Here is a 26746-nt window from a genome sequence, read left to right as displayed (position 1 = left end):
TTCTGTTTCCAACCTCTTCAATGAATCTTGCGATAAGCTGCCTTTGGTAGTCAGGCTTTAGTTTACTGCAGGCAGGTTGTTGTTTTGATATCAAAACAATCTCTTCCTTCTGGGTGTACTGAAGAAATTCACTTTATCGGTTTCCTAATAAAAAAAAATAGTAGTAGGAATATAAATTAAACAGGATTAAGAGTAGAAATTTATATTTTTTTCACTACTATAAATAAAAATTCAAGCTTTGTTTGAGATTTAAATTGTTGACTAAAAATTATGCTGTCAAATCAAATTTTCAAAAATACAGTAAAAATGGTGTCAAACGTGTTTCACTCCCTTTGCTGCTGGGTGGCACAATAGAGTCGGGGCACCAATGGTTCGGCGTTTCCATGCTAGTGGATAGGAGGAATATCTGGCACGGGATGCCATCGAAGGGTCGCGTACGTTCCACCGTGGAGACCATATCGGGGTGGTGGTAAGAGGTAGAGTAGCAGGGTCAAAGAGAGTCAAAATAAATCTTAACCCTTGGATCGTTGACGTAATCTTTATAGGGCTGAGACTAGAATTTTATTCTATGCCTACACCAGAAATTATTCCAAATAACTCTGTGTTAGGGCCGACTCAATTGGCAATTTGTAATGAGGAGGTAGAGGACATTAGCTTAGAAAGAAGGTATGGTCTCCGAAAAAAAGTGCTTTGTTAGTAACATCTTCATCATTCCCAAAAAATCAGGTGGTTCCGAAATAGGGTGGTTCCAACCCGATTTAAAGAGTTTAAGTTAAAGAGTTTTGTATTTTGTCTATAGACACTTCAAAATGGATGGTGTAAAACCCTATTAAACATGTAATCTGCCATAACGACTGAATGGCAAAATTGGACCTTATAGATACTTATTTTACAATACCCATCCACAAAGAGGGCCATAAATTTTTACAAATAAAAAGGGGAAACCCTTTCTTTAATTCATCTGTCTCCACTTTGGTCTCTCCTCAGCACCCTGGGCCTTTACTAAACTCTTAAAACAAGTCGCAGCGTTTATAAGGCAGCAATTAATTACACTAATAATTTATTTAGACGACATACTAATTATAAGCCAGTCTAGGGAATTTCGGGAGAACAGCTAGTTGTAGTCTCCAAAGTACTGGTATTCTTTATAAATCAGAATGCAGTAGCCTAGAGTAGCACGGAATCTGCAATCTAAAAAAAGGGTGATCCCTCAAGGGACGAAAGGTGATCTGTGGGTGGTCTCAAGGGCAGCCAAAGACGCTACGCAAGCCCGGTAAACCAATAACTTCAAAGTCAATTTACTAAGGGATGCGTTCGATTTTCCCTTATGCATTCAAATCGGCTTGATGAGCTTTATCGATTGCCGTTAAGTGCAATAAGATTGGTTTTAAAAAGTTCTACTTTTAGAAAAATTCCGTGCTACTCTAAGCCACTGCTCAGGAAACACTCATTAAATTGTGCAAAGAAGCCATAAAGAAAGATTATATAACGATAAGGAAAATCACCATAATCTTGGGAAATTTTTTTGAGCTGTTATGGCTATTCCATTTTCTCAGATCCACTCCCATAATATTTCAGAATATCTACATAGATAAACTGAAGTCGAACGATGGAGAACTGCAAAGCAAGATTTCGCTGACGCAAGAGGCCGTAGAGACGGTTTTTTGTGGTGGACTTTATCGCAATTTCTAGAAAAAAAAAGAAAGCCATGAAGCCCTTGATGGAACCCCACGATGGAAACAGACGCTATCTCGTTCAGCAGGGTAGGCCGCCACGTTGATCCCTTCTCTCTAATTAAGGACTGATTATCAAAGATAAGACAAGAAAAAGCGACGCTTATTCTAGTTTGTCCCTATTGGAAGAGCCTAGTTCCATCTTGGAGATGGCTTGCGACATCCTGATAGTCTTCCGTTATCGTCTAGATCTATTATCGTCTAGTCGGGGAGATCTCCACCCTCTGTGTAGCTCCATGAATTTCCAGGGGTTCTACGAGTCTCTGAAATAGATTCCATCGGAAAGAAGGATTTAAAAATAAGTGAATCAGGTATGACTTTCTCCCACCTGAAACAGAGGATTTTTTTACAAAACAAGAAAACAGACATTTCTCTTCTTTAATATTAAAAAAAATAATAATAAATAAATAAAAACAATTAAACTGGAGGATAAGTTTTTTGTGGCTTGTGCAATTGATCACCCAAGCCGTCCTGTTTTACCCCCGTTTTTTATTATTTTTCGTAACTTGTTACGATTTTTCTAAACTCTAAAACTCATAGACTTCTCAACAGAGAAACTTGAGAAAAATAGGGAATATGAGGGTAACAATAAACTATACTTTCATAAATTTTTTTGTCAAATCGTAATAAATTTCGAAATAATCGATCAAATGCGAAATTTGTCCAAGATATCCCCGCTCTCCCCTACAATAACTCCATTTTTTATTGAGACTGATTAAGCCTAACAAACCAGTAGTTGGGTTGACCGTAGCCGACCGTAGCAAGTTGGTTAAAAAGACAACTACAGGAAAGTGGCATTGATATAAGTGAATTCTCTGTCCACTCAACAAAAGGGGCGGATTCCTGAAAGCACTAGTGACAGGCATTCCCGTCCAAACCCGTCCAATCCATTTTAAAATCAGTCCAGTTTCGGTTGGAATCAACATTCGCAAAATTCTACAGATAAGATCTGCGCTATGAACCTTCCGTAAGAGTTTTTCTCTCTTATTCGTCCACGATTAAAATTTATCGTCGATAGTGCTTCGCATTTTCGATCAATTTATAATCATGTACGTATTAAATTTTAATCGTGTAATCTATGTATTTTCTCAACCCCTCCCCCACCCTAGGGAGAGGGGTTTGGTACCGTCTGTACTACAGCCTTCTATGTTTTAGGAAGCGTAATGGACTGGGTTTTTTAAGCCGATTAGGCTTTCCTTATTCCTCCGTTACGACCCCGCCCAAGTAAAGCCATCGAAGCTTCTTTATCGTCTATTGCTGAAAGTTAAAAACTTGGTTTTTTACCTATTCAATTGATATAAATATTATCACGACGGGATGGAAAATTTTGATGATCGATTAGGGAGTTGGATAAGGCGTTGATTGGCGCCTTTTGACTTCCATTGCGATATAACAGATACGTAGAAAATAGTATATAATAGAAAATATGTATGCAAAGGTGTTGCTAACCCGGGCACCCACTGCACAATTAACACTTTATTATTTCCCTCTGGCATTTCCTCAGCCTTTAATTATGCACGCATGCTATTTTATCTGAACTGTAAATTTTCTAGTGCACTGGCTCCGCTTTTATCCCCGTTGCCTAAATGTAATGTAGTTGTTCCAGGCAACATAAAAGGAATGTTCATAAATTATTCGGTGATTTTTAACACATTAGATTTATATCTCTATGTTATTTTACGTCGCGCTTTAGTAACGCGTCTGAAAATGTTGCCGTTCTAGTATCGCGTTCTAGTGTCGCATTTGAAAAGTTCTTGCTGTATTCGTCCTAGTGTCCTTGTCTCAGCGAGCGCGCCAAACGTCACAACAAGTGCTTCGCCAAATTCAGACGTCACGTTCCGCTTTTTGAGCGACGAGGTTATGCTTATCGCCTAGCTATAGTAACCATAGCAAACCAGGAAAAAAACATTCTCGCTTGGCAACGTTTCTAAGCAGTGCGGGCTCCTCCGCTCTTTAGCCGCTATAGGATCTCCAGCACTCCTTTCGCTCGCGGCCGCGATGCATTCTTTCCCTTGGATCCTGTCCATGGTGAGTGGGTGTGATTACACGTGTTGAGACGAACATTATGACATAAAAAATATCCCGATCCGTTCAGCGGATCGTGAGCGCTGTCGATCAAACCACTTTTATCGTCTTAGTGGTTTGGATTGAGGGAAGGGGTCGATTTGTTGAGGGGGTGGGTGGGACTAGGGGAGACCGGACCCATCTTGGACAGTCGCGGTTTTTCCCGCATATCTCCCGATCCCCTTAGGCAAAAGAGTTTTTTTTTGCTAAGGTCATTCTTTAGTCTTGCCCCCACCCCCTTGATTTTTTTTAAATGTGTAACTTTAAAATTTAAGAACTTACATTGATTTTCATTTTTCGGTGTTTTTTTACCGATCCGGGGTGACATTAGACAGGGGCCTGTACCAAGTTGGACAGGGTATTAAAAGAGGGATAGTATGAATTAAAAATTATGAAAAAATCAGGAAATGTAGATGGTAATGTAGTTTAACCCCAAACAAATTTTGGAAATTATATCTTTAAAACTAAAAAAGTTTTCTTAAAGGGAAAGAATTACAACTTTTAAATGGGGCGAGATGGGGGGAAAATGTAGGTGGCGCTGAAGTCCATATATTACCCATTGTCCAATATTACCCCATGGAACTGTTCAAAATGGCCTCAAAATCATGCCCCCCGCAAATTCATTAATTGTAGGTACACCAAAGCACCTAAAAATAATTTTCTTACACACAATGGTAAAGGATAAACTGTTTTACACACTGATGTGTTTAAAAATTTTTTACTCAAACAAACTTGGAGCAAGATCAATAATTCGGGTGAAAAATTTTGCAATAATTTATCGTGTTTTTTTCTTCCTCCTATAACTCCCGTTCTACTGTCGGGAAATTAATTAAACTACACAGGATCCAGCATCATCACATCTAGAACAATTCGTGTGAAATCTAGAATTTTAAAGCAATTTTTACTATATTTTAAGACACTGTTTAACTTGGAACAGTGTCCAACATGGGTCCGGTCTCCCCTATGGGGTCGGTTTCTTTTTGGCGGCTTGGGAAGGGGTTGATTTTTGGATGGAAAATAGGCGTTGGAGGAGTTGATTTTTCTACCGGGGGGACCCCCTCCCCCACCTATAGTTAAAGTGTCGTTTGCTTTCGTTTTGTTTTGTTTCAATCATATATCGATAATATAATAAAAGTTCAATTGCATTCAAGCTTCGTAATGGAGTCAAGATAATTTTTGACCGGAAACAAATTGCAACACGAATTTTTTTTCATAAGCTTTGTTATTACTCTAATTTTATATTTGTTTTAAAAACCCTCCTCAGAAATAAAAATTTTTACTATGAAAATAATAGAAAACAAAATATAAAAATTATAAAATGTATTAGAATTGTGATAAGAAATAAAACTAATTTTTTTTACAGCTAATTATTGTTCCTCGTCGTTTTATTGATCAGAGGTCCAATTTTAAATGTTCTAACTTTAACGATGTTTTAGTAATTAAATATGCTGTGAGGGACTATGCCTCAAATTTTATGAAATCACCAAAAGGTGTTTACAAGGGACCTTATGGCGGATAGTCCCTCCGTAAACTCGTTATATCTAGTCATGTAGTTGTCCTAGAATTTTGATCTTTTGTAAAAAATTAGTTAAGACATCAGTTTTCCTACATTTCATTTTTAAAAATATTTAATAGCTCTTAAGTTATTCATTGTTAAAGTTCGCAGAAAACAATTTTTTTCCGCTCTGGTTCATAAAAAAGCCGCCGCATACAGATGGCGTTTTTACGAAACGTGAAACGAAACGAAACGCCACCTGTATGCGGCGGCTTTTTTGTGAACCATAGCGGCAAATAATTTTTTTCTGCGAACTTTCTCAATAAATAACTAAAGAGCTATTAAATATTTTTCAATACGACTTTTAAATTTAGGAAAATTGATATGTTAAAATAAAAATACATCTTCTAATTTTTACATTTTGTTTTCTATTTTTTTTATAGTAAAAATTATTATTTCTGAAGAGGGTTTCTAAAACAAACATAAAATTAAAGTAATAGCAAAGCTCATGAAAACATTTCGTGTTGCAATTTGTTCCCGGTAACCCTCCTTTTTTCATATCTTGACTCCACTATCGAACCATCAACCGCTCATGCCATAGTCTGGCTCTATAACCACTACACCATTGGGTCTAATAAAAATGCATCATAATAAATAGGCAATGATTATTCTCTAGTCGATAAGCATGGCGTCATGGCTCAAAAAGCGGAACGTGACGTCTAAATTTGGCGAAACACTTGTAACGTGCTGGCGCGCCAGCTGAGATCAGCCGTATGTGGGTCTCTCCATACCCTTGGCTTTGTAAAACACACTTTTCGTGCCATGTCAAGAGTAGGCAAGTCGAGAGTACTCAAGGCATCATCTTATTGGGTAAAATGACTTTTGGCAACGTCTATTGGGAGATTGTCTGTGTGCACACTTAACGAACCCCAGGTAGCTGTCGCTGTGCCAAACGGAGGATACACTACCATCTGGCGAACGATTTTTCCACCATAAAGCATTAAGACTGGAAAACAATCGCAAAAATTACGTGCTTTTAATTTTTTTTTTTTTTTTTTCAGATTTCACATTTTCAGATTATTTCAGATTTTATTTTTATTTTGCTTAGTAGCCTAGATGGAAGAACGACCGAAAACTGAAGGGCATTAAGAAAGTCTAGAGTTTATAAGGGGGAAACGGATACAGTTAGAAAACCATCTTTTCTTTCTAAGTGATGATTGGTTCCACGAGATGACGCAGTCGTATCGTTTTTCTTTCATTCCTTCGATTAGCTCTCGCCAGGAAAGGATGAATTTAAGGCCAAACCCCACGCCGTCATATGTGCTTATTGGATCTAAAAGCACGGCACAACCGCACAGGCCCTTACCATTAAGTAATAAGGAGGCCTAAATTTGCCCAAATGAACATACTTGACTCATCCGCGCCGCTGCCGCTTCCCGTCGGCAAAGTCATCGACAGCGTAAAAGTCGATTTCCTTTGTTTTGGCAAAAGAGGCCATGGAAGAAAAATTCTAACGTTTCATTTGAATACTTTCTCGCTTTTCTCGTAATATCTCCCTTCCCGTCGTTACATGTATATGCTGAACAAAATTGACAACGCCAAAAAATTCACAAAAAAAGAAAAGTTTCAGCATGTTCGTCTACTTATGCAGGTTGCTGTTGAATGCTGTTGAATGTACGTAAATACGTAATAGTTTTGAGAATTTTTGTTAAGGAGTTAGATGAGTTAGATATGCTTGTTCCATCTGCATTGTTATCTGTACATATTTAACGTGAATGCGTAGTGTAGTGCTTGATGTAGTTGCTAATTAATTGGTGATAGTTTAGTGTGTACTGTGACAACGAGTGTAAATTTGCCTTTTGCCGTGGATTGTTTACATCACTGTTTTAAGATTCCCTACGAGCTGGTAGTGGTTGAACTCCACAAAAAGTTTCCGATCAAGAAATAGGAAAGGTGGATCTTTGACATTCGTCGTATACATTTTCCCAAGCATCTTCCCTATTAATTGTAAACACACCCTTTTTCTATTCACGTTTGCGTAAGGTTTACTTTTATGGAGGAATGAAAGACGCTTATTCCGGTCAAATTTGTTACCTATTTTATTTTTGTAACAATTGGGCTTAATTAAATATATAATAATAATTAAATTATGAAGACCATAAGTTACAAACTATTTTATTCAGGACAATTCGTATCTCGAAATTTAAGAGAAGTCTTTGACGAAAAAATGATGTCGGCTTCAGCTTCTTTCTCTTGGCGGATCATTCTGCAAACATTTATTTATTCATTTGTTGTTGCTGCAGTAGCAATTATTTTGAATTTTGAAATTCAGCAGCAATTATGGATTTATTTAACCGAAACATCATGCCTGTTGAAAAACAATTATATACTGATGGAAGTTTCACGACCAATCAGTAAGTATTTGGCAAATTTAAATGTATAACTGACGACGAAAAATCATTTATTCATTTATTGTTCAAAGGCGAGTGCGCTATCTGCGAACACGTTACTGGACCAGAAATATTATATAATCCAACTATTTCAGAGTTCACCGAGATTGCTTACGCTTCAAAACCACTAATAATCAAAGGAGGTGCAAGTAAGTTTTTTTTAAATCATTTTCATGTAGGCTACCCAACATTTACGTGCAGCCATAGGACTTTTTAGAATATTTTATGATAACCTGTTATAATACAATAAGCGATTGAAACATTAAGATTTATTAATATATAAATTTGTTAAAATATTAGAGCACTGGCCAGCCATAGAAAATTTTAGCTTCGAGTTTTTAGTTCGGCTGTACGATGAAAGCGGGTTAGAAGCATACCAAAGTGTGGAGGAGGAATGCCAGTTTTTGCCATTTAAATCCAACTTTCAATCACTCCATGAAGCTCTCCATATGAACATTAGTGTGCAACCTGAAGGACAGTGGTACATTGGTTGGTAGGCTTACAGAAATCAACTGAAAAGCGAATGTATTGTTGATGACTAACGCATTAATTGTGTTCGAAATACAGGAGCAATTGCAACCCATATATTCGAAAGATGTTGCGGACATACTATACGAAACCAGACTTTATCCCGCCAGATTCAGAATCTTCATCTTTAGATTGGATTTTCATGGGTTCCCCTGGACCTGGCACCACATTGCATGTATGCGCATGAGATTTTTCCTTTTTTTTCCCAACTTTTAAAACAGTTGAATTCTAAAACGTTTGCTGCTAAAGATTGATTACGTCCTTCGGCCGTCATGGCAAGCTCAAATCAGTGGAAACAAATTGTGGCAGTTGGTTCCTCCTCCTGAATGTGAATTTAATGAATTTTGCCACACATTTAACTTCACAGCAGAAAAGGTATTTCATTTTTAAAATAATAACTAAATAAATTCAATACTAAATGAACAAAAACCTACTTGGTTTTCTCATTCCAGGGCGATATAGGTATAATGTGAATTAATACGACATTCTGTTGCGAGTTCTCAAAATTAATTACGTTTATTTTGATTTATTATTTGCCAGTATTTCTCGACACAAACTGGTGGTATCACAATACTTTTGTACTAGTTGAGGGCGGGCTCTCAATTGCTGTTGGCTCCGAATATGATTAAATGGTTTTCAAGTCTACAATCTTAACATTTATTTCTAATGATTTGCGTTACAGAACAGGAAACCCAAGATGAAAAATTAAATGGTTTATTTTTGTGGTAAATATTATAGGAAATAAAGTATAATTTTAAAAAATTTATGTCATCGTCATAAAATTTTGAACCATCACGAGTGTTTGGTTTTATGTCATATTATTGGAAGAAAAAAAAACGCGGCACGATTTTGAAACTGCATCTAGCAAGAGTTACTAATGAAAACTGGCAAAACAACAGATTATAGGGGTGGTGTCCATGAAGGGAATTCCGTCATTCAGGCCTCAGATTATGAAGGGACGGTTTAGCTCCGCTCTCTGCCAATTCATCGAAGATTTTCAACAGAAACAAAATTCGCCAAAATCCATATGCAGTTGTTCTGCATATGGATGCATTCTTCTGCTCTCAAATTTACAGTTAAATCAATTTAAAATTTTTAGTGATTCTTATTTCTTTCAATCTATTTTGCCACTCTGAGCTTGCTAACTTGCCAAACAACCAATCTCTTGGTACCGGTATGCATTTTTAAAACTGAATGCTGAGCCTTTCGATTGCCAAATAGTCATTTTACGTAGATTTTTGCCGATATCCCTTTGTCCCAATGTTAAATTGAATAGCTGAACCATTCTCAGTGGCAGAACACCGTCTGTACTAAGAAATTCAAAATTTGGTAGGTAATAATCTGTAAATCTAACTTAAAGACTCCGTTGAACCTTTTTTGTTTTTTTCATTATGGGTTGCTTTTACAATATGTCTTGCATGTCGACAAAGGCAGGCATATTGCATACAACACGAAAGACACAATATTGTAAATTAAACCAATTTACTGATTTATCGGATATACTTTGTCCTCGATCAGTCATTTATCTTCATCGTTAAACAAAAAGTAGACCCAGTCTTTTTCACTCTTCCTGGAGGTATTTTATATGATTAAAAGTAAAATCAAATATAAAATAGAGTACAAATATACATATTTAGAAATGTTATTTAAGAAATACTCAACTCATCAATTTATATTAGCAGAAAAAGTTATAAATAGTATTGAATCAAGTGACAATTTCCAGAAATTGAACATATCTTTTAATCAAAAATAATGCCACTTCCCTAAAATAGTTTCTTTTATTGCATCCACATATTGACATGGTATCCAATAGATCCAATATCTTGAAGCTTCAGTAGGACCAAGCTGAATTCCCTGATGAAAGAGATGTAAAAGAGGTAAAAAAACAGAGAACAAAGAATCATTAAGAGAGCAAATGTGCCAAGAATCTTACAATAATGTGGTATTCTTCATGTCCTTCTATTGGCTCATTCACAATGGTTTTTATTGATGACATGCTGATTTTCTCTGTCCTTTCTTTTGTTCCTACAATTGTGCGTATAATAAGTTGTAGAATTCTTAAAAATTCCATTAACAAAAAACGTCTGTATATACCTATCCAGATTTGGTCATTTTCCATCTTGAATGTCAATCTTACTTTGCCTCGGCTGCACATCCCATTCAATGGATGAGGTGGTAATCCTTCCTGAAAAATCAAAACAACTTTAAGAAGTACTTTTCAAATAAGTGTGTAGATATGCAACAAACTTTGGCATTCTTAACACCAGGCATAACATCCTCAGGTAGTCCTTTGTCCAAAACTTTTTTATGTATTTTCTGATGACACAATGGTTCTTTAATAGCACTTGCTGGTTTCAATTTATCTTCAGGGATCCACTGACAAAAGAGAATTAATTTCAGACAATTTTCATAAATAAGTTATCTGATAAGATTGAAAATTAATACTGTTGCTGTTTGATGAGAGAGAGCTAAAACATCATCAAATGTTGACCCAATGACCATAACTTTCGATCCTGAAATAATTCCAGAATCTCTTAAGGATTTGTCATCATGAGCAAGGCCTTTGACCATGAGTTTTTGCATTTCTTTTGGTACACCTTAAAAATTTACATTTCATTATTTAATATTTTTTCTACAAGAGTAATTTCAAAAATAACTGAGTTCTCACCAATGATGGTGTGCAAATGTTCCTTTAACTGAGCAATTGTGGAATCCAGATTGAAGATAACATCATATTTCTTTTTGTTAAAAACTACCTTAAATTCCACATCTTTTGCAGTAACATTGCCTGGAAGTGTTAATTCTTCAAGAATGTCTTGTTTTTCCTCCATTTGATAATGTAGACGTTGTGCAAACGTCTACGAACATTAAAACGTGCTACGACTGAAGTTTCAACAATTGGCTAATAATATATGTGGACGACTTTCAATTCTAAATTAAGCAGCACTCCTACCAGATTTGCACAAACATCTAAATCCTCGAAAATCAGGTATTTTCAAATAGTAGATTTCTTTTCAAGTTCGAGAAAGCAAACCAGACTGGAACAAACGAGAGAGGAGACGACTCAGACGAGTACTTTTTTTCTATTTACTAACGGGTAGTGACACCTATTGAGAATTAAACAGACTTGACGGACTATATATATATACAACGCTGTTGACAGTACACTAATAAAATAAAATAAATAAAATATATTGCTTTTTTTGTATGGCTAACTTCATTTTTAAAATGGGGAAAAAAATATGCAAGTCAAAATATAATGTAAAATATGCATAGCTATAGTAGGTAGGTACAAAATATAAATTAATATTGGATTTTTCCGTATATGTATTTTCAATAAATAACGACAGCAGCCGCTAGAAAGCAGGCCAGTTTTGACAAGATCAACAAAACAAAAAAACAAAACTTTTGAGTCTGTTAATCTCATCTCATAAATATTAGTTGAACTTGATTTTGCCTATCTCACATAAAAGGGCTAGGAAATAAGCGTGTAGACCTATTGCTAAAATACTACAATATGGTATTCTATTTTAGTGATATAAAACTTACTTGCTTACCTCATATTTCTTGTTATTTGTAGTCAGCCTTGTTCAACTTCCAGTCTCTTCTTACGATCACATTACTTCTTATATGCACATGTGCGTATATTCGATCACTGACTCCAAGTCTACTAGATCGTAACAAAACAGGGTGAGAAGTAAAATTTTGTACCTAAAGGACTTATGTTTATGTAGGTTCTTGTAAATGATCAAGATGTTGACTGCTTTGTCAATTTTCATGTCAATTCAGAATTTTCACATTAACAGGTTTTGTTTGTTTTTTTTCGTTACAGTTTTTTGGGGTTGTTCTGGAAAAGTGCTCGAATTGGTGAGAGGAAAAGTCAGTACATTGCTGCAGCATGTGTCTTAATGGCTGTCAATATTTTGTTCTGGTCTTAGTCTCATTTGCTATTTGAGGTGGAACAATTAAACAGCACATACAAAATTAATTTCATAATTCTAATTCTTTCTCAATTTCTAAGAATAAAGTTTAAAATGAAATCATTTAATCATATCTTTTAAAAAGTATCCTCAACACAGTCTACTTGTATGGAGCCATTTATTTTTGTTTTTCATTTTGTAATAATTCTACTAAATCTTCTCTAATTCGCTGGTTCGCCGTAAGCCGCACACGATATGGGATTGGAAGAGAAGATCTTATCTACACATCATCTTCTCATATGATGCATGTATGTAGGAATTTATTTATAATCTTCGTGACTGATCACGCGGACCTCGTTTCACTTCCCTTCGATGATGGCACATGTCCTCAGCTTTTTTTTTACGTAATATTTACTCATAAATGCTACAAATCCATCTATTGAGGAAATCGAGTGGTGAAATGTCGGTAACTGGTCGGTAATTGCGGAGTACCGTGCGCAGTAAAAAAAAAAATAAATAATAAAAAAGGATAATGTTGGGTTAAGCTGGCTTCATAACTCGCGTCTTATTCTCAATAACCTGCTTAGCAATAAACTCGTCTCGTCTCAACTTGGAATCATCCCAACGGGGAATTCCACTTGAGAGATGTTAAGTTTTGGAAGGATGAATTATGCATGTCTGCGCAATCCGTTGATTGTCTTATTAAAGATTTTAGTTTAATTGCCTTCTGCTGTCCGTTTCTACGACGTTAACGGTTTGTCTATGTGGTTAGCTATTCCTTATTGCACCGAGCTAAGCTACATTGTGAACCACACCCGTCACTCTCATTATGCACGTCCTCAAGGCTTGGTCTATAGCTAGGCATGTGTCGCTCAAACTTACTATTGGTCGCGGTCCGCTCACCGAGTTAGCTCTAGGGACCACCCAGGAGGCTATGGTATGCCCGGCCAAACAAGCCTTACTTTGCACTGGGCGATGTGTATATAGTGTACGTCGTGGCCTGCAAAGCATCTTCTTGCTGGCTATATATTTTCTTCCTTTATACTCTATTGATTTTTTTACTAGCTCACGCTCGTGGGCTGCCGGGTTATCTCCAACTATGGTTCGCTTTATACAGTGCCAACATCAGCCATCTTGTAGGTTTTTCGATTATTTCTCCGACGACACACATATTTTTTACATATGATAGTTAGCTATAGCATTAAAATTTATGGGTGGAAACTAAGACTAGGTCGTCCATTTGCTTGGTCTTTATTCTTACGTCACAATTATCTGGAAACTCCTTGGACATTCCATATCTTATTAAGGAATCAAGTTTTCACGCGTTTCTCTGAAAATGAAAAATGAATCATGTGAAAAATAGAACGTCCGTGTGGCCTATGAAAAGGTATCTTGAAAAGGAAGTTCACTCCTGCTTTTAGCAAGGAGAGAGGATTCGAAAGGATCAAAATTAATTGTTTATATAAGTTGATCCAGTGTTGAGTACTGTATATACGTAAGCCTATACATATAATTCTGAACGAACAATAGTTTTACGGACCCTAGTTTCAGAATTTCCCGTTTGAATCTTTGAATAAAAAAGCTTTTAGGAGACTCAATTTGTCTGTATCTTCAGCCAGCAACTTCAAGTGAAAGTTGACGTGCATTTCAGAACACGGTAATCGTCTAGTTGAGGGTAAAGGGACAACAAGGAGGAGGCGAAAACTATATCGACGGAAAGAAGGGAAAAAAAAGAGAAAACAAAATTTCGTTGAGGGGGGGGGGGGGTTGAAAGCGGACGAGGCGATGCGAGTGCGTCGACGTGGCCGACGAGCGATTCATCTGACAAGGGTGGAGTCGGTGGGCGTAGAAAGAAAAGGGAGATTACAGGACCGTGCGCGGAGGTTTCGAGCGTATATACAGCAACGCATCAAAGATGGCACCAAAGAAAAAGAGAGAAGGGAAAAAAGAAAAAAAGAAAAGAACAAAAAAAAGTTAAGTATAACGAATAAAACGTCGTCGGATTGGTATAGGCAAAGTCAATGTTCTTGTGCGTTCTTCGAGCGCTGTGCACGCTATGACACACTGGGCATGCACCGTGTAGCTAGCAGCTAGTATAGACCGTGAGCAGAAATATGGCTGACGGACTTGTGTTGGCCCCTTCTCCGGTGCATAGTCGAGCCCGGTTACTTGATCGCGACGGACGCGTGAGGAGCAGCGTCTTGTGGTCGACCCAAAGGGCTCCCAGTCGACCATGTGCACTAGGAAGATTTTGATTTCGGGCCTGGCTTTGGCCTAGGTCCCCCCCACCCCAGTGAATATTGGCCAGCACAATCATCGTCGTCTTCTTCTTTCCCCCTCCCCACCTTATTGTCTACCCAAAAGAAAAAAAAATTTGAGAGACATGGGTCGACTGGTTCGATCGCGGTTAAAAGCTGGCATCAACATGCGACGCGACTCGTACTTTCTGGTCGTCAGCTGCACCTCGCTCCTGCTCTACGCCATTTGTTTGTACACGTTCCTTCACTTGAACGGTTACATTGGTGCCAAAAACTTGGTAGCCGCACCTTCTCCTTCGGCAACCGGGGCCCGTGGCCACTTGGATCCCAACGCCGCCGAAAAGAACTCGCAGCTCTTCGCCGCCCCCTATCTCAAGAGCCAGGCCCAGTTTGACGACGGGAAAATCCACGAATTCCAGCGCAACGTCGGACATCCAGTCGACTGGGAGATGCGGGTCAAAGGTAATTTCGGAATTATTTTTGAAAAAACCCCAAAAGATAATTGCGTTGATATTTTTCATCCGTTTGGAGACAAGCATCAGACTTAGCTCTATGGTCACGTAGTAGACGTCGATACCGAGCGAATACAAACAACATTCGCTGTATCAACGCTTTGCGTGTTTGAAGAACGACTCCTTGGCATCAGTTCACCCCCCCCCCCCCCAACCATCCACCCAGCCCACCACCCGTCCCACCCCCGGAGAGTGCAGTATAGTATATTACACGCCTACTTTTTTTTTTCTTGAGACTCAACTTATTTACCTCCATACAATTCATGCAATTTCGAGTATTGATGCGGTTGCGACGTCGGACGAGTCAGACGCAATAAATTCTTATTTTTTCATGCTCCCCTGTTAAACCGACAAAAGAATCGATGCACAACTTATGACGCTATATGACGTACTCCATATATTCCGGCATTCGTGATCATATGCATACACAAGTTTTTCTGTCAAGTTTGATTTCTTTTTTATCCGGGCCACTGATGTCAATCTTCTTGTCAACTCATTCTGAAAAGATTCTTTCTTGTGTGCTACGTGAGAGTAGCCGAAATTCAAGCTCGTCGTCCAATCGATTTTGAGTTCTCATCCAGGCGCATTTGGGTACTTTTTATTTTGTATTTTCTTTTTTCCCTTTTTTTTTTTTTTTTTTATTTGTGTTCAAATCCGGATTTTTACAAAATACCCTCTTTTGAGTTAAAAAAAAAAATCAAATCTCGATCCTCAAGAAATGTTCAAGTTGCATGCGTTCTCCTCTCGCCAAACATGTGAACTTCAATACCGTCTTTTGCTCCGGCATCTCCTTATTCAAATGCCCACTCAATGTATGCGAAGTGAAGTGGATTGCCCGCATGCGAGGAAGAAACAACGTATCGTGCGGATTAGACCGTTAGACGTGGCCTGCCGATAGGCCAAGTCACGTAGACTAAGGGACGAGACATCGCTCATCCTCGTTTCGGGGGTCGTTTGATTGCTATTGATATGGACAACTGGCTCTAATATGTGTTGAATGAGCTGATCGACACACAAGATATGGTTTCAAACTTAGCAGTGTGTACCAAACTGTTAGGCATGACATTCTCGAGTGTATACGCATGCCCGTCGGACGTGTGTTTTCCCCGGCAATGCTTGCGCGGCCCGTGCAATGCCTCTCCTCTGTGTGTGTGTGTGTGTGTGTGTGTGTGTGTATGTGTGTGCATTGTGCTGTACTATCCGTGCGTCGGGGAAAAACGGGCAAAAGGGCTCAAAGTGGATCGATGAACCGGCTTGGGTCTCAGCGGGTCTCGGAGACGGACGAAAGGACCAGCAAATCGATAGATGTAAGAGGTTTCTCACATCGTGATCTTGCTGACCATTTCAAGCGCCTTCTTCACTAGTAATGTCCTTGTATTAGTCCGAGTGTCCAACAGAATGTCCTCTGGCTCTTAATATTTGGACGTCGCCATACATTTGTAGTGTATATACAGACCTGAATCGAAAGATGGGACGATTGCACATCAACATATGAAGCACGAAAGTCGTTAGTTTTACATACAATTATTTGGATAGACGATTTAGACTGTTCCATAAAGATCAAGAAGGGAACTCACAGACTTGCTCACAGATCTACAAGAAAGTCGCTCCTAGTTAATCCTGGTTAATCATCAATAGATATTTATCTTTTATTTTCGATTTCACAACATGGAAATCAATGTCGCTCATTTTATTATACACCACAATAAAAGATATTCGATTTTACGGAAGTTAAAAACAAATGAATTTCTAAAATAATTATGTACAAAATTAGCGTAAACGAGAATAAGAAAATGTATTATTTATTTGTTATTGATCTGTTTACTTCCTCTCTAAGAAAAAATGTCGGGTTGTTAACCAAGATTCCAAGAATAAATAACTCGGTTATCAACGTTAAGACTTGAAATAATATCGTGTTTTTTTTTCTTTACCGAGATTAACATAAATCCATTGCCGATATTGTGGCGCCTTTCTTTATTTCAGTTCTGTTCGCTCGTTTTTCCTTAATCCTTTCCCAGGGTCATGAAGGAGAAAATCCTAAAACTAAATTCGAATCTGCCAACTCAACCTATAATTTTACCTCGTATAAAAAAAAAAATTAACGCCGCGCTTATAGCTCGGCTACTTCTTATTCCTATTTTGAATTGATCGTACTCTGATATGAAGTCTTCAAGTTAAGACTTGACTGATTTCCATCTCGCTGCGCTACTGAATCAGCTTTTTCTTGCTATAATTTGCCCATTCATGCACTGCAACATATTAACTCCGTACGTCAGAGCTGCTGTGGACTTGGATTTTGTCTTGTCAACATGCAATCTGATCGCTTTGCAAAAGATATATACCTTTCATCTTTCTAGTCAAGGGCATATACTCCGTTATAATTAATGTAGCTCTGTTGATCATACAATCATCATACAATAATTGAGGCAAAAGGGAACTTATAGCATGATAAGGCTATCGTCGTAATGTTTCGCTTCGCCTTTTCACTCCGATTCACCTTGTGATGTATACCAAGTACGCGTAATCTCTTCCCTATTCCCTTTCCCGTCGTTGATTTCTTTGATGAGCCGACACCCAAAAGGGCGATGATTTTTTACCAGGAATTTGATTATTTGATTTAGGCTTTTTTTCAAGATTCAAAAAATATCTGAATTGTTGGTTAGCAAATCAATCAAAAGAATAATAAAAAAAATCTCGGTAAAAATCAAAACAATTTATCGAGATGCAATCAAGAAATATTTCAAGACTTTGTCGATTGAATAATAATTGAAAAAAAAAAAACTTGAAACTTGACGTAAAACCCACGTTTTTTTATTGTTTCTGTTTTCCTAATTTCAGAATTGGGTATTGAAGACATTGGCGAGTATTTAAGGGTGGAGCGAGAGAAAAGAGAGCACATTCAAATGTTGCTGGAGCAGTCCGGACCAGCCCAAACGGCAGTGACCAAGCGAGGTCCGCCGCGGAAGACGGAGCAGCGCCGGTTGCTGGCCGAAAAGCAGTTGATGAGCGACAAACTCTTATCGAAAGAAGAAGAAGTTCAGGGTGGCGAGGAGTCGGTGTGGCGGCGGATAAGCCGCTCAATCAACAGTTCCAACGTCGTCGGCCATGCGACTGCCGAAGTGAAGAAAGCGGGAAGCAACGAGAGCGTCGTCGAGAACAAGCCGCAGCCTCTGTTCCCCACGGATCTGTTCACGCAAGAGGAGCGCCAGCGTGGCGCCGTCGTCTTCCACGTAGCCGGCGTCGTCTACATGTTCGTCGCCCTGGCCGTGGTCTGTGACGAATTCTTTGTGCCGTCGCTCGACGTCATCATCGAGAAGCTGAACATCCCGGACGACGTGGCCGGCGCCACCTTCATGGCAGCAGGTGGCAGCGCCCCGGAGCTCTTCACCAGCGTCATCGGCGTCTTCGTCTCGTTCGACGACGTCGGCATCGGCACCATCGTCGGCTCAGCCGTCTTCAACATCCTCTTCGTCATCGGCATGTGCGCCCTGTTCAGCAAGACGCTCCTGACGCTGACGTGGTGGCCGCTCTTTCGTGATTGCACCTTCTACAGCATCAGCCTCATCGCCCTGGTTCTCTTCTTCATGGACAACTTGATCGTCTGGTGGGAGGCGGCACTTCTCCTCCTCCTCTACGCCGCCTACGTCTCATTCATGCGCTGGAACGAGGATGTCGAGAGAGTGGTCAAGCGCTTCCTCTACCGTAACACCATGCCTCGCATTTCTTCGACTGATCATCTCGTTGCTGCTAACAATGTAAGCTACATAACAAGCAACCATTCCGCACTCAACCCACCATTATTCCTTTTAGGCTCTTTTGGATGTTATCCATATTTCAAGTCGTTAAGTCTTTAACGAGGTTACGACTTGTGAGCTTCTTTTTTTTCTCCGTTCAATTTAACTGTGAAACGTTAGATTGGCTTCTTTCCAGTTGTCCTTCTTTCGTAAATTACCACCATTCCCGACCATTCCAGCATCGATCGTTTATACTCTAGAGCCACATAATCGTCAATCAAGTGCTTAGGGTAGATTTAAGACAGAAAAAGTTCTAGAGAATTAAATAGAATTCAGTTCAATACAAGCGCTAAATATTGCGGACGAGAGTTCTGCAGTAGAAAAAAAAAAGATATTGATATTTTCACAAATAGATTCTTCTTGGTCTATGGCCACTTCTATCATGAACTCATTTTGACTTGAATCCTTGAAAAGACGTGCAGAGAAAACTGGCTAAAGACAGCATAATAACGAAGTAAAATCGGTAATGTATAACTAAATATCGATACTATTTACGTACGTATAAGATTTGAGAAAATTGAAGAAAAAAATGCTACAATGTTTTGTGTTTTTGAACTGTATGGGGTTATACTGTCTGGTGTATTACGTCATATTTTATAGGCTTTTCACAGTACAGTTTGTAGTTTATATGCTGTGAATTTGTGGTAAACAATACGTGCATGTGCTTGTATATAAGGGCCAGATCATTTTGCTGCCATCGGCGCGCGCCGAGCGGTTCAGAAAGCCAAAAATCAATAGCCCTTTGTGACTCGAGTTATGAAGAAAGGGTTTGAGTAGTATTATACACGAGGGAGCCATGGGCACTCAACGGATGAATGTATTAACATTCGTATGGGAGGTGGGTCACGAACTGAGCGACAGAATTCAGACCATCCGAGTTCCGAGTCCCGTGCGCATTTGTGACAGTTATTATTTACTGTGTGCCTTTGTCCAATACGAATTCATGTTCAAATATGGTTACAGGGAACGCCATCAATATTAAAGCAAATTAGGTCAACACCGTTACTTTTACATCTTGCCGCTAACTTGATTTCCCCTTTCGACAAAAAGGTGTATAACATGATATAGAGTAAACAGCATTTTCTTATGAGCGTAATATAATCACACTCCCAACATGCCATAATTATTTTATTTTGTTTTATTCAATGAATGAACCAAGAACTTCTTTGTCGGAAGGTCTAGCAGCAGCTCCGCTGTGTTTTAGACGGCTATGTCGGATAATTAACTAATAAATGTGATTTAAAATTGATAGAATTTATCGATTAAACTGAACGTTAGCAACGTGGATTTCTTGAAGTAGTAGCCCTAGCTCGCCTTATCTAGTACATTACTGCCTTCCAGCGTATCATAAAACATAATAAAAAGCTACGAAATAGCTGTGGGTTTATAAGGTTTATCAATTCATCCTCAGTTCTGAACTCATGCAAACTCAAGAGCGCTTAGCCAATATTTTATTAATTTTTTTTTTCTCCCATCGACTTTTTTCCCCAGATAAATTATGTCGGAGTTATCGATTTCTTGCTGTCGCGTTTTAATGCTACCAGGGCAACATCTTCTACCGATTCCATTGTTTAACTTTAAAAAAAAGATAAAAGAATTATAGGATTTATTTATTTCACGAACAGAAATTGACACACTAATAGAATTGAATTATTCATGCCATCAAAAGCGAATCTTGACACTCCAATGCGAGCTTAAAGTATGCTTACTAATTCACTTCTAAAGTATAATTTCTCGAAATTCATTTCGAACCATCTAGACGTATCTTTTGCATCTGCGGCAGTCATTTTTATTTTTATTTTTTCAACAATCATTGCATAATTTTTAGACCAAATCATCACCATAAAATATGACAACCATGGAGTTGACAGGTATAGCCAAGGTCAATAACTAAAATTTTGGGACTGGTAAAGAAAAAAAAAAGGAAAAAATGGAAGGCAAAGATATTGGTCAACCGCGAAGACCGAAGAGAGAAACTCGTGGAATTTGTTGATCTATTGATTCGGTTCCGACGCGTGGAGAAAAGAGTTTGGATTAGGGCGACTGGCTTTTCATATAGTTCATTCTTTTTTTTTCCCCTTATGCTGTCGAAAGGAGAGGGGGTTGGGGAAGGGGGACGAGGTCCTATACCCGAGATCCGATGTGTTTTAGAAAGACTTGCACGGCATCGTAATCTGACCGTATGACGTGACCACACTTGGCGAGGCGAGAAGCATGCTAAAGGGTCATCAGTTCGTGCTAGCAGCTACTCCAGGCAGTCGCTGGGGATAGCGGTCGCAGCCGAGTGCACACGCCATTATTTCATCGTACCTAGCACGAGTCGGCTCGCTTCCACTCCCCTCTCCTTGTATCCGCGCACACGACGTTTCGTCTTTTCTCAGACACTCATCGATCTACGAATTCTACGCCTCATTCTTTCGTCATTCTATCAGTTTTTGTTTTTTTCTTTTTTTTCCCTCTTTTTTGTTCCACCTTCCGGCTCGGTTTGCAGCAGGCCCATCTCCTGCACACACACTGTATTAGGAGAATGTGTTACCGATAACACATTTGTTTGATTGCGCTTCACTAAGTCATCGATTCCCTGTCGAAAACCCGTCCATTCGCCCTCAATTTCAATCGATTTATGCCGCAGTTACGATATCCAGGATCTTTGAGCTGATAATAATTTAGCTGACGCGGTGGGAACATAGTTGTCAATGGAAATAACTTGTGAGACTCTCGATTAGTCAAAAGTACGTGCGCGTTTCAGTCAAAATTGTAAAAGCGCTTGCAAGATTATTTCTATGAAACCAGTTAAATGAACATTCTTGATGACTATATTCATATCTTTTTTTTGCTGTCAGCGTTAAAAATGTCATCATTTTCAGCGTGATGGACTTTCGAACTGTCTTAGCGCTGATGTCATTGTCTATAGAAAGCCGAAGGAAATACGGAAACAATGTAGGCTAACAAGGAATCCCTTGTCCCTAGAGAAATTGAAATAAGTGGCCGATCGAAATTTTGCGTGAAGCTGTCTTCATCAAAATCAATGACTGCAGAACTACCGTCACTAAGACAGTACTGAGAACGAGCTTCGACCACAAGGCAAATTGTTGAAATGAACGCGCATGCGTTAAGTTTCTTAGCTTCTTGTATTTTTCCGTAATTTTGGTGATTTTAAGAGCGATGTTTTCAAATTTTTCATATAATTATACACCAGTTAGCTGTTATTATAAAAAAATAAAAAAATAAATAAAATGAAATGTAAGCCAACTAGTGAAAAGTTTTCTCTCCATGGGATAAAACTTTCGACAATGACTGTTGTATATTTCGCAGGAGGGTTTATACCGTAATGGGAACTATTCCAATCGTAATTGTTTTGCCTTTGTCCCATAGTCTTAACATCGCTTAGCATTGCTACTGCTGAAGCTGATTTGTCAGTTGCTTATTGCTTCATGCAGCATTTGTACCGTAATAATGTGTGTGGCTCTAAGAGAATAATAATGCCTTTTTTGTGTGCTCAATAAATTTTCCATTACAATACATTTCTTGTTAAGTTCGAGTGAAAAATGACAGACAATGATGAAAATGGCGTTACCAAAGAAAGTTTCTTTGAGTCGGCCGTTAAAAAATAGCTATAATTAAGTCAATCGCCTTTGCGTTCTAAATGTTGCTAAAGAGGTGATGTTAACTGAACGGTATGCATGAGAATGTAGGCAATAATGGAAAAGATGACCCATTTAATAAGTTAGTCGATGGCCATTGTTTAATCAATTAACAACCGAATTGATCTAGGTTTCTTGGATTATTTAAACTTTTAGGCAAGCAACCGAGGTCCTCCAAGTCAAGTGTCGGTAAGCAGTGGCGGCGGTGGATCTTCAGGAACCACTGGAAACACGGCTGGTGCGTACAATAAATTAGGCCCAAATTAACTAAGCTAGGAGCTACTAAAACACACAATAATCAATACAAGTTCTCGCCGTTACGAAGTTTTAATAAAAACACGGCCAATTGAGTCCTATATAGTGTAAAGATAAATTAACACAACTACTACTAAAAAAAAGTCTTTCAATTTAGCAGGTACGAACGTCAATGACAGAAGTCGTGCCGCAAGTGCTGGCATACGAGGTTCCAAGTTTCGCCATGGACTTCTCACGTTAATGATTCACAGCATTGACCCCATGCATGACGGAGGTAATATTTTCCTTCTTATTTTATTCATCTTGTTTTTAATTTGAAAAAATCTAGTTTTTACGCGTTTTTACTTGAATTCAATTTTAAATTCAATAACAACGGCGTCCTTTTTCTTTTTCAATATTACGTATTATGTACGCACTCTTTGTTTGGGACAAAAAAAAATTCAAAAATTTATCCTGCTGCTCTGCTGAACGAATTTGAATTGCTGCATCGACCAAAAAACAGGTCATGTTGACGACAAGGCAAACAAATTACATGCCATCGCTTCATTGCGAGTGTTGTTGGACGCTACCAAGGAGCAGACAGTAGCCAATGGCCGTGATCCAAACGAAGAGGTGAATGAAATGTTTCTCTTACTAACCTGTGTAACCAGCGTTATACGTTAAATAACATGGTTTTTCATACTGCATTCATATTTCAAGTTGTAACGATCATTTTTTGTTTGGATTTCTTGAGCAGTTTTCCAACACTGGGCGCTCTGAGATGACTCCCGTCGAATCGTTCATCGTCAGCGAAGCAACGGCAGCGTCCGCCTCAGTTTCTGCGGCTACAGCCGTACTTACAAAAACGGAAGCCGGTGTTTCGGCAGTAGTGGATTGTACTTCAATGTCGAACCGACAAGATGTTAATGGTGCCATTGGGGGTACCGATGGGGCTGGTGAGGGAGGTGGTAATGGCGACGATGAGGTCATCAAACCTCTTGACCTGTCTTGGCCGGAAGGAACTCGTAAACAATTAACATACTTATTCCTGGCGCCCATATTATGGCCACTGTGGCTGACCTTACCCGACACACGAACTCCACAGGGTAAGTCAACATTTTTCTTCCTTTTTCTTATTTCTTTTTTGACAATGTGTTGGTAAAATTTTCAAGTTGCGAGACCTAGTATTAACTATTAAGAATAGAAATTCACCTAAGTATACAATTCAAATTTAATTTTAGTATATTATTGCTCTATTTAAAAAAAAATCGTGGTTTCGTTACGCCAATCCAGCGCCAATCCAGCAAAACAAGGATAAATGCGTAAACCAATTTTCAAATAAAACTGACGGCATTTTCAATTGCAAAAATGCATTTATAGGCCTAATCTGTTTGTCATGCAGAATTTTAAGCTAAAAATAAAGTGTCACATATTCAAAGTGGAATAACTAACTTACACAAAGCACATAGTTGTTTTTGTTCGTTTTTTGTAGACGCATGTAGCGGCTGTAGGCCTGTAGCGCATAAGTTGTTAAATCGATAGGCTACAGCTATAATTGAACAGATGATGATGACCGATTCTTTTGTACTAGGGAAGCGGTTCTTTGTCGTAACCTTCATTGGCAGTATTCTTTGGATTGCTGCCTATTCGTATTTGATGGTTTGGTGGGCTAATTTGACCGGTGAAACGGTTTACATACCTCCAGAGGTAAGTCAAAGACATTTAATCTAGAAACACTTTTACTTTTTTCTAGTAAGAACAAGAATGCTTTCTTTTATTCTTCAAATAATATACAAAGGAAAAATATATGGATCGTTTAAAATTGGTTTTTAATTGACAACAAATTGTTATTGCAAAAAGTTAAATACCAGGCTAATTTTTTTTTGTATTTAATTATTTTTAGTTTTTAAATTTTATTCTATCGCTCTTCAGTAGTTATTCACGGAGCGGCGTTAAGTCGCACGTTGCCTCACTATCGGATTAAACCCAAATTTTTAAATCCAATTAGAATTTACTTAAATCTTTAGATAATGATTATATAGCTTACAAATATTCCACGGTACTGGTACCTTTTTCATCCTTCTAGGATATGTCCAAAACAATAAGAATAAAGCTTTCATTTTTTATGAGTTGCAATTTTATTGCTATGCGTTGCTATGCGCTTATGGCAACAGCAAAACTAATCATTAATAAGTTCGGTTCAGTACCGATATACCAATTACCAAAATATTGTTAAAGTTGAAGATTGGAACCGATTGGAACCATGGGAAAAGTTCGATTTCAATGAATGCATGTGATAAGCAAAGCTGAACATGAGATCACCATGGATTATGACTTTCTGCTATGGTAAATGCCGTAAATTTCCATCACATAGAAACCGTACACAATAATTTGACTGCTTTGCAATGTCTAAAGAAAGTCTACGCAACAAAAATCTGGTGTTGTTCCGTAATTTTAGAAAAAAAAAACAATATCTGGCAAAATGACAAATTTCTTTGAAGGACTAATATTTTTAAAAAGTAACATTGTTTAATGAGGAATGTATATTCCCAAACTTACGTTAATAATACTAATGTTGTTTTCAAATTAGTAAACTAGTATGGACCAATAGAGACTTTTACCATAGACTGTTGGATTTGGAATTATTGGAAAATATTCATGTACCTTATTTTTTGTGTTTTCCTTGTAGGTTATGGGTCTAACATTTTTGGCTGCTGGCACTTCGATCCCTGATTTAATAACGTCGGTGATCGTGGCAAGAAAGGGTTTGGGAGACATGGCTGTCTCTTCTTCAGTTGGATCAAATATTTTTGATATTTGCGTCGGGTAAATAATTAAAAAAAAAAAATGTTTCTTATATTAGTTATCTTATATAAGTTTAAAAATCAAACAAGTCGTTTTCAGTGAATGTCGTTAAAGAGGTCGAAAGATATTTGTAAATAAGAAAAAGAATTCAAAGTAGGATTTTTTAAAAGATAAATCAGATTCAGATAAATGAGAGAAAAGAAGGAATTGAGTTTTATTTTTAATGAATTTTTGTATCTTGAGACTTCAGTGGTAAAAAAAGGAGATTAAAAGAAATTTTTTACTTATGCTTAAAAGTTTGGACTCAAATTGTTGGAACCAATTTAAACTAAATTTGCCTGTTTTTCCTAATTCTTGATGATTATTATAGATATCCGACCAAGTGATAACACGAATTTTCTTTCTTTTTATTTATTTTTTATTTTTACATGTTCTGGACCAAAACTGGATAATGTACGGGAAACAAAACAGTCTACCGCTTCCATGGTTACTATATTGCATCATAATCGGCAGCCCAGTGCAAGTGAGCAGTTCGGGAATGGCCTGCTCTGTTCTCGTGCTTTTTGGTATGCTGTGCTTTGTTGTGCTGAGCATTGCGTGCTTCCGATGGAAAATGAACAAGGCCCTAGGAGTTACCATGTTCCTATTCTACTTTGTTTTTGTCGCCGTTTCGCTTGGATTTGAGTATGGTACGATAAGTTGTCCGGTTTAGGTTATTCTGCCGATGATCTTCTAATAATTTCTAACCGAAGTGTTTTCATCGAATTCAAACAGATAATTTTCTTGGTCTATAAGTTTGCATTAAATAAGCATATAAGTTTTTTTTGTTAAATATTTATGAGAAGTAACTTTTTGTTGGTACTAAATGGTTGTTACATATTTCTTTGCGAATTTATTCGATTTTCCCTTCTATTCTTCTTGTTTGTAAAAACTATAGAGTAACAAAGATAAGCAGTAGGTTATTTTCGCCACGCTCTTCCTATTTGGCCCATCTGCCTCTATCTTATTTAATTTCCAATACCGCCTTTTGAAATTTCAGTTTCACATGGTCTCAATTTCCTGGGACAGTAACTATGGGGTGCGGATTGAACACTTTTTCCAAAAAAACTTTTCAAAAATCGATTACCATATTTGATCTGAAAACAAATTGATAATCGATTCGAATATTGAAACCAAGTTGAAAATAAATTCAAAAATTGAAAATGTTTTGAAATTGATTTCATAAATTGAAAATGATTTTGAAAAATGAAAATGATTTCGAAAAACTAAAATGAATTGGAAAAACTAAAATGATTTCGAAAAATGAAAA

At 37.9% G+C, this 26746-nt stretch overlaps 3 protein-coding genes across 7 annotated transcripts; 2 read left to right on the top strand and 1 right to left on the bottom strand.

Moving 5' to 3' along the window:
- Positions 1–6689: 6689 nt before the first annotated feature.
- Positions 6690–9065, top strand: LOC124325915. 3 transcript variants are annotated; one of them, XM_046784485.1, is made up of 8 exons: positions 6690–6966; positions 7476–7706; positions 7775–7891; positions 8043–8235; positions 8310–8445; positions 8520–8645; positions 8723–8732; positions 8811–9065. In XM_046784485.1, the coding sequence occupies exons 2-8, from the start codon at positions 7520–7522 to the stop codon at positions 8897–8899; spliced, it is 858 nt and encodes a 285-aa protein (XP_046640441.1). In that variant the 5' UTR covers positions 6690–6966; positions 7476–7519; the 3' UTR covers positions 8900–9065. The 3 variants fall into 3 exon arrangements, with proteins under 3 accessions (XP_046640441.1, XP_046640443.1, XP_046640442.1); XM_046784487.1 differs by lacking the exon at positions 6690–6966 and adding an exon at positions 6988–7245; XM_046784486.1 differs by lacking the exon at positions 6690–6966 and adding an exon at positions 6988–7299.
- Positions 9066–9896: 831 nt separating this feature from the next.
- Positions 9897–11381, bottom strand: LOC124325916 (ubiquitin domain-containing protein UBFD1-like). Of its 2 annotated transcripts, none has more exons than XM_046784488.1 (7): positions 11224–11381; positions 10939–11153; positions 10716–10867; positions 10518–10646; positions 10365–10455; positions 10204–10295; positions 9897–10124 (listed from the first exon to the last, which is right to left on the bottom strand). In XM_046784488.1, exons 2-7 carry the CDS (start codon positions 11099–11101, stop codon positions 10014–10016), a joined length of 738 nt encoding a protein of 245 aa, XP_046640444.1. In that variant the 5' UTR covers positions 11102–11153; positions 11224–11381; the 3' UTR covers positions 9897–10013. The 2 variants fall into 2 exon arrangements, with proteins under 2 accessions (XP_046640444.1, XP_046640445.1); XM_046784489.1 differs by having other exon boundaries at positions 10939–11128.
- A 2571-nt stretch (positions 11382–13952) lies between these two features.
- Positions 13953–26504, top strand: LOC124325892 (sodium/potassium/calcium exchanger Nckx30C-like). Of its 2 annotated transcripts, none has more exons than XM_046784458.1 (9): positions 13953–14910; positions 17799–18715; positions 22555–22636; positions 22811–22927; positions 23156–23265; positions 23390–23738; positions 24224–24339; positions 25322–25458; positions 25909–26504. In XM_046784458.1, the coding sequence occupies exons 1-9, from the start codon at positions 14574–14576 to the stop codon at positions 26147–26149; spliced, it is 2406 nt and encodes an 801-aa protein (XP_046640414.1). In that variant the 5' UTR covers positions 13953–14573; the 3' UTR covers positions 26150–26504. The 2 variants fall into 2 exon arrangements, with proteins under 2 accessions (XP_046640414.1, XP_046640415.1); XM_046784459.1 differs by having other exon boundaries at positions 13954–14910; positions 22814–22927.
- Positions 26505–26746: the final 242 nt, after the last annotated feature.

Source organism: Daphnia pulicaria, chromosome 2, assembly GCF_021234035.1.
Source record: "Daphnia pulicaria isolate SC F1-1A chromosome 2, SC_F0-13Bv2, whole genome shotgun sequence".
NCBI lineage: Eukaryota > Metazoa > Arthropoda > Branchiopoda > Diplostraca > Daphniidae > Daphnia > Daphnia pulicaria.
Note: the sequence above shows the minus strand (reverse complement) of the source record. Positions and strands in the feature narration are given on the sequence as shown.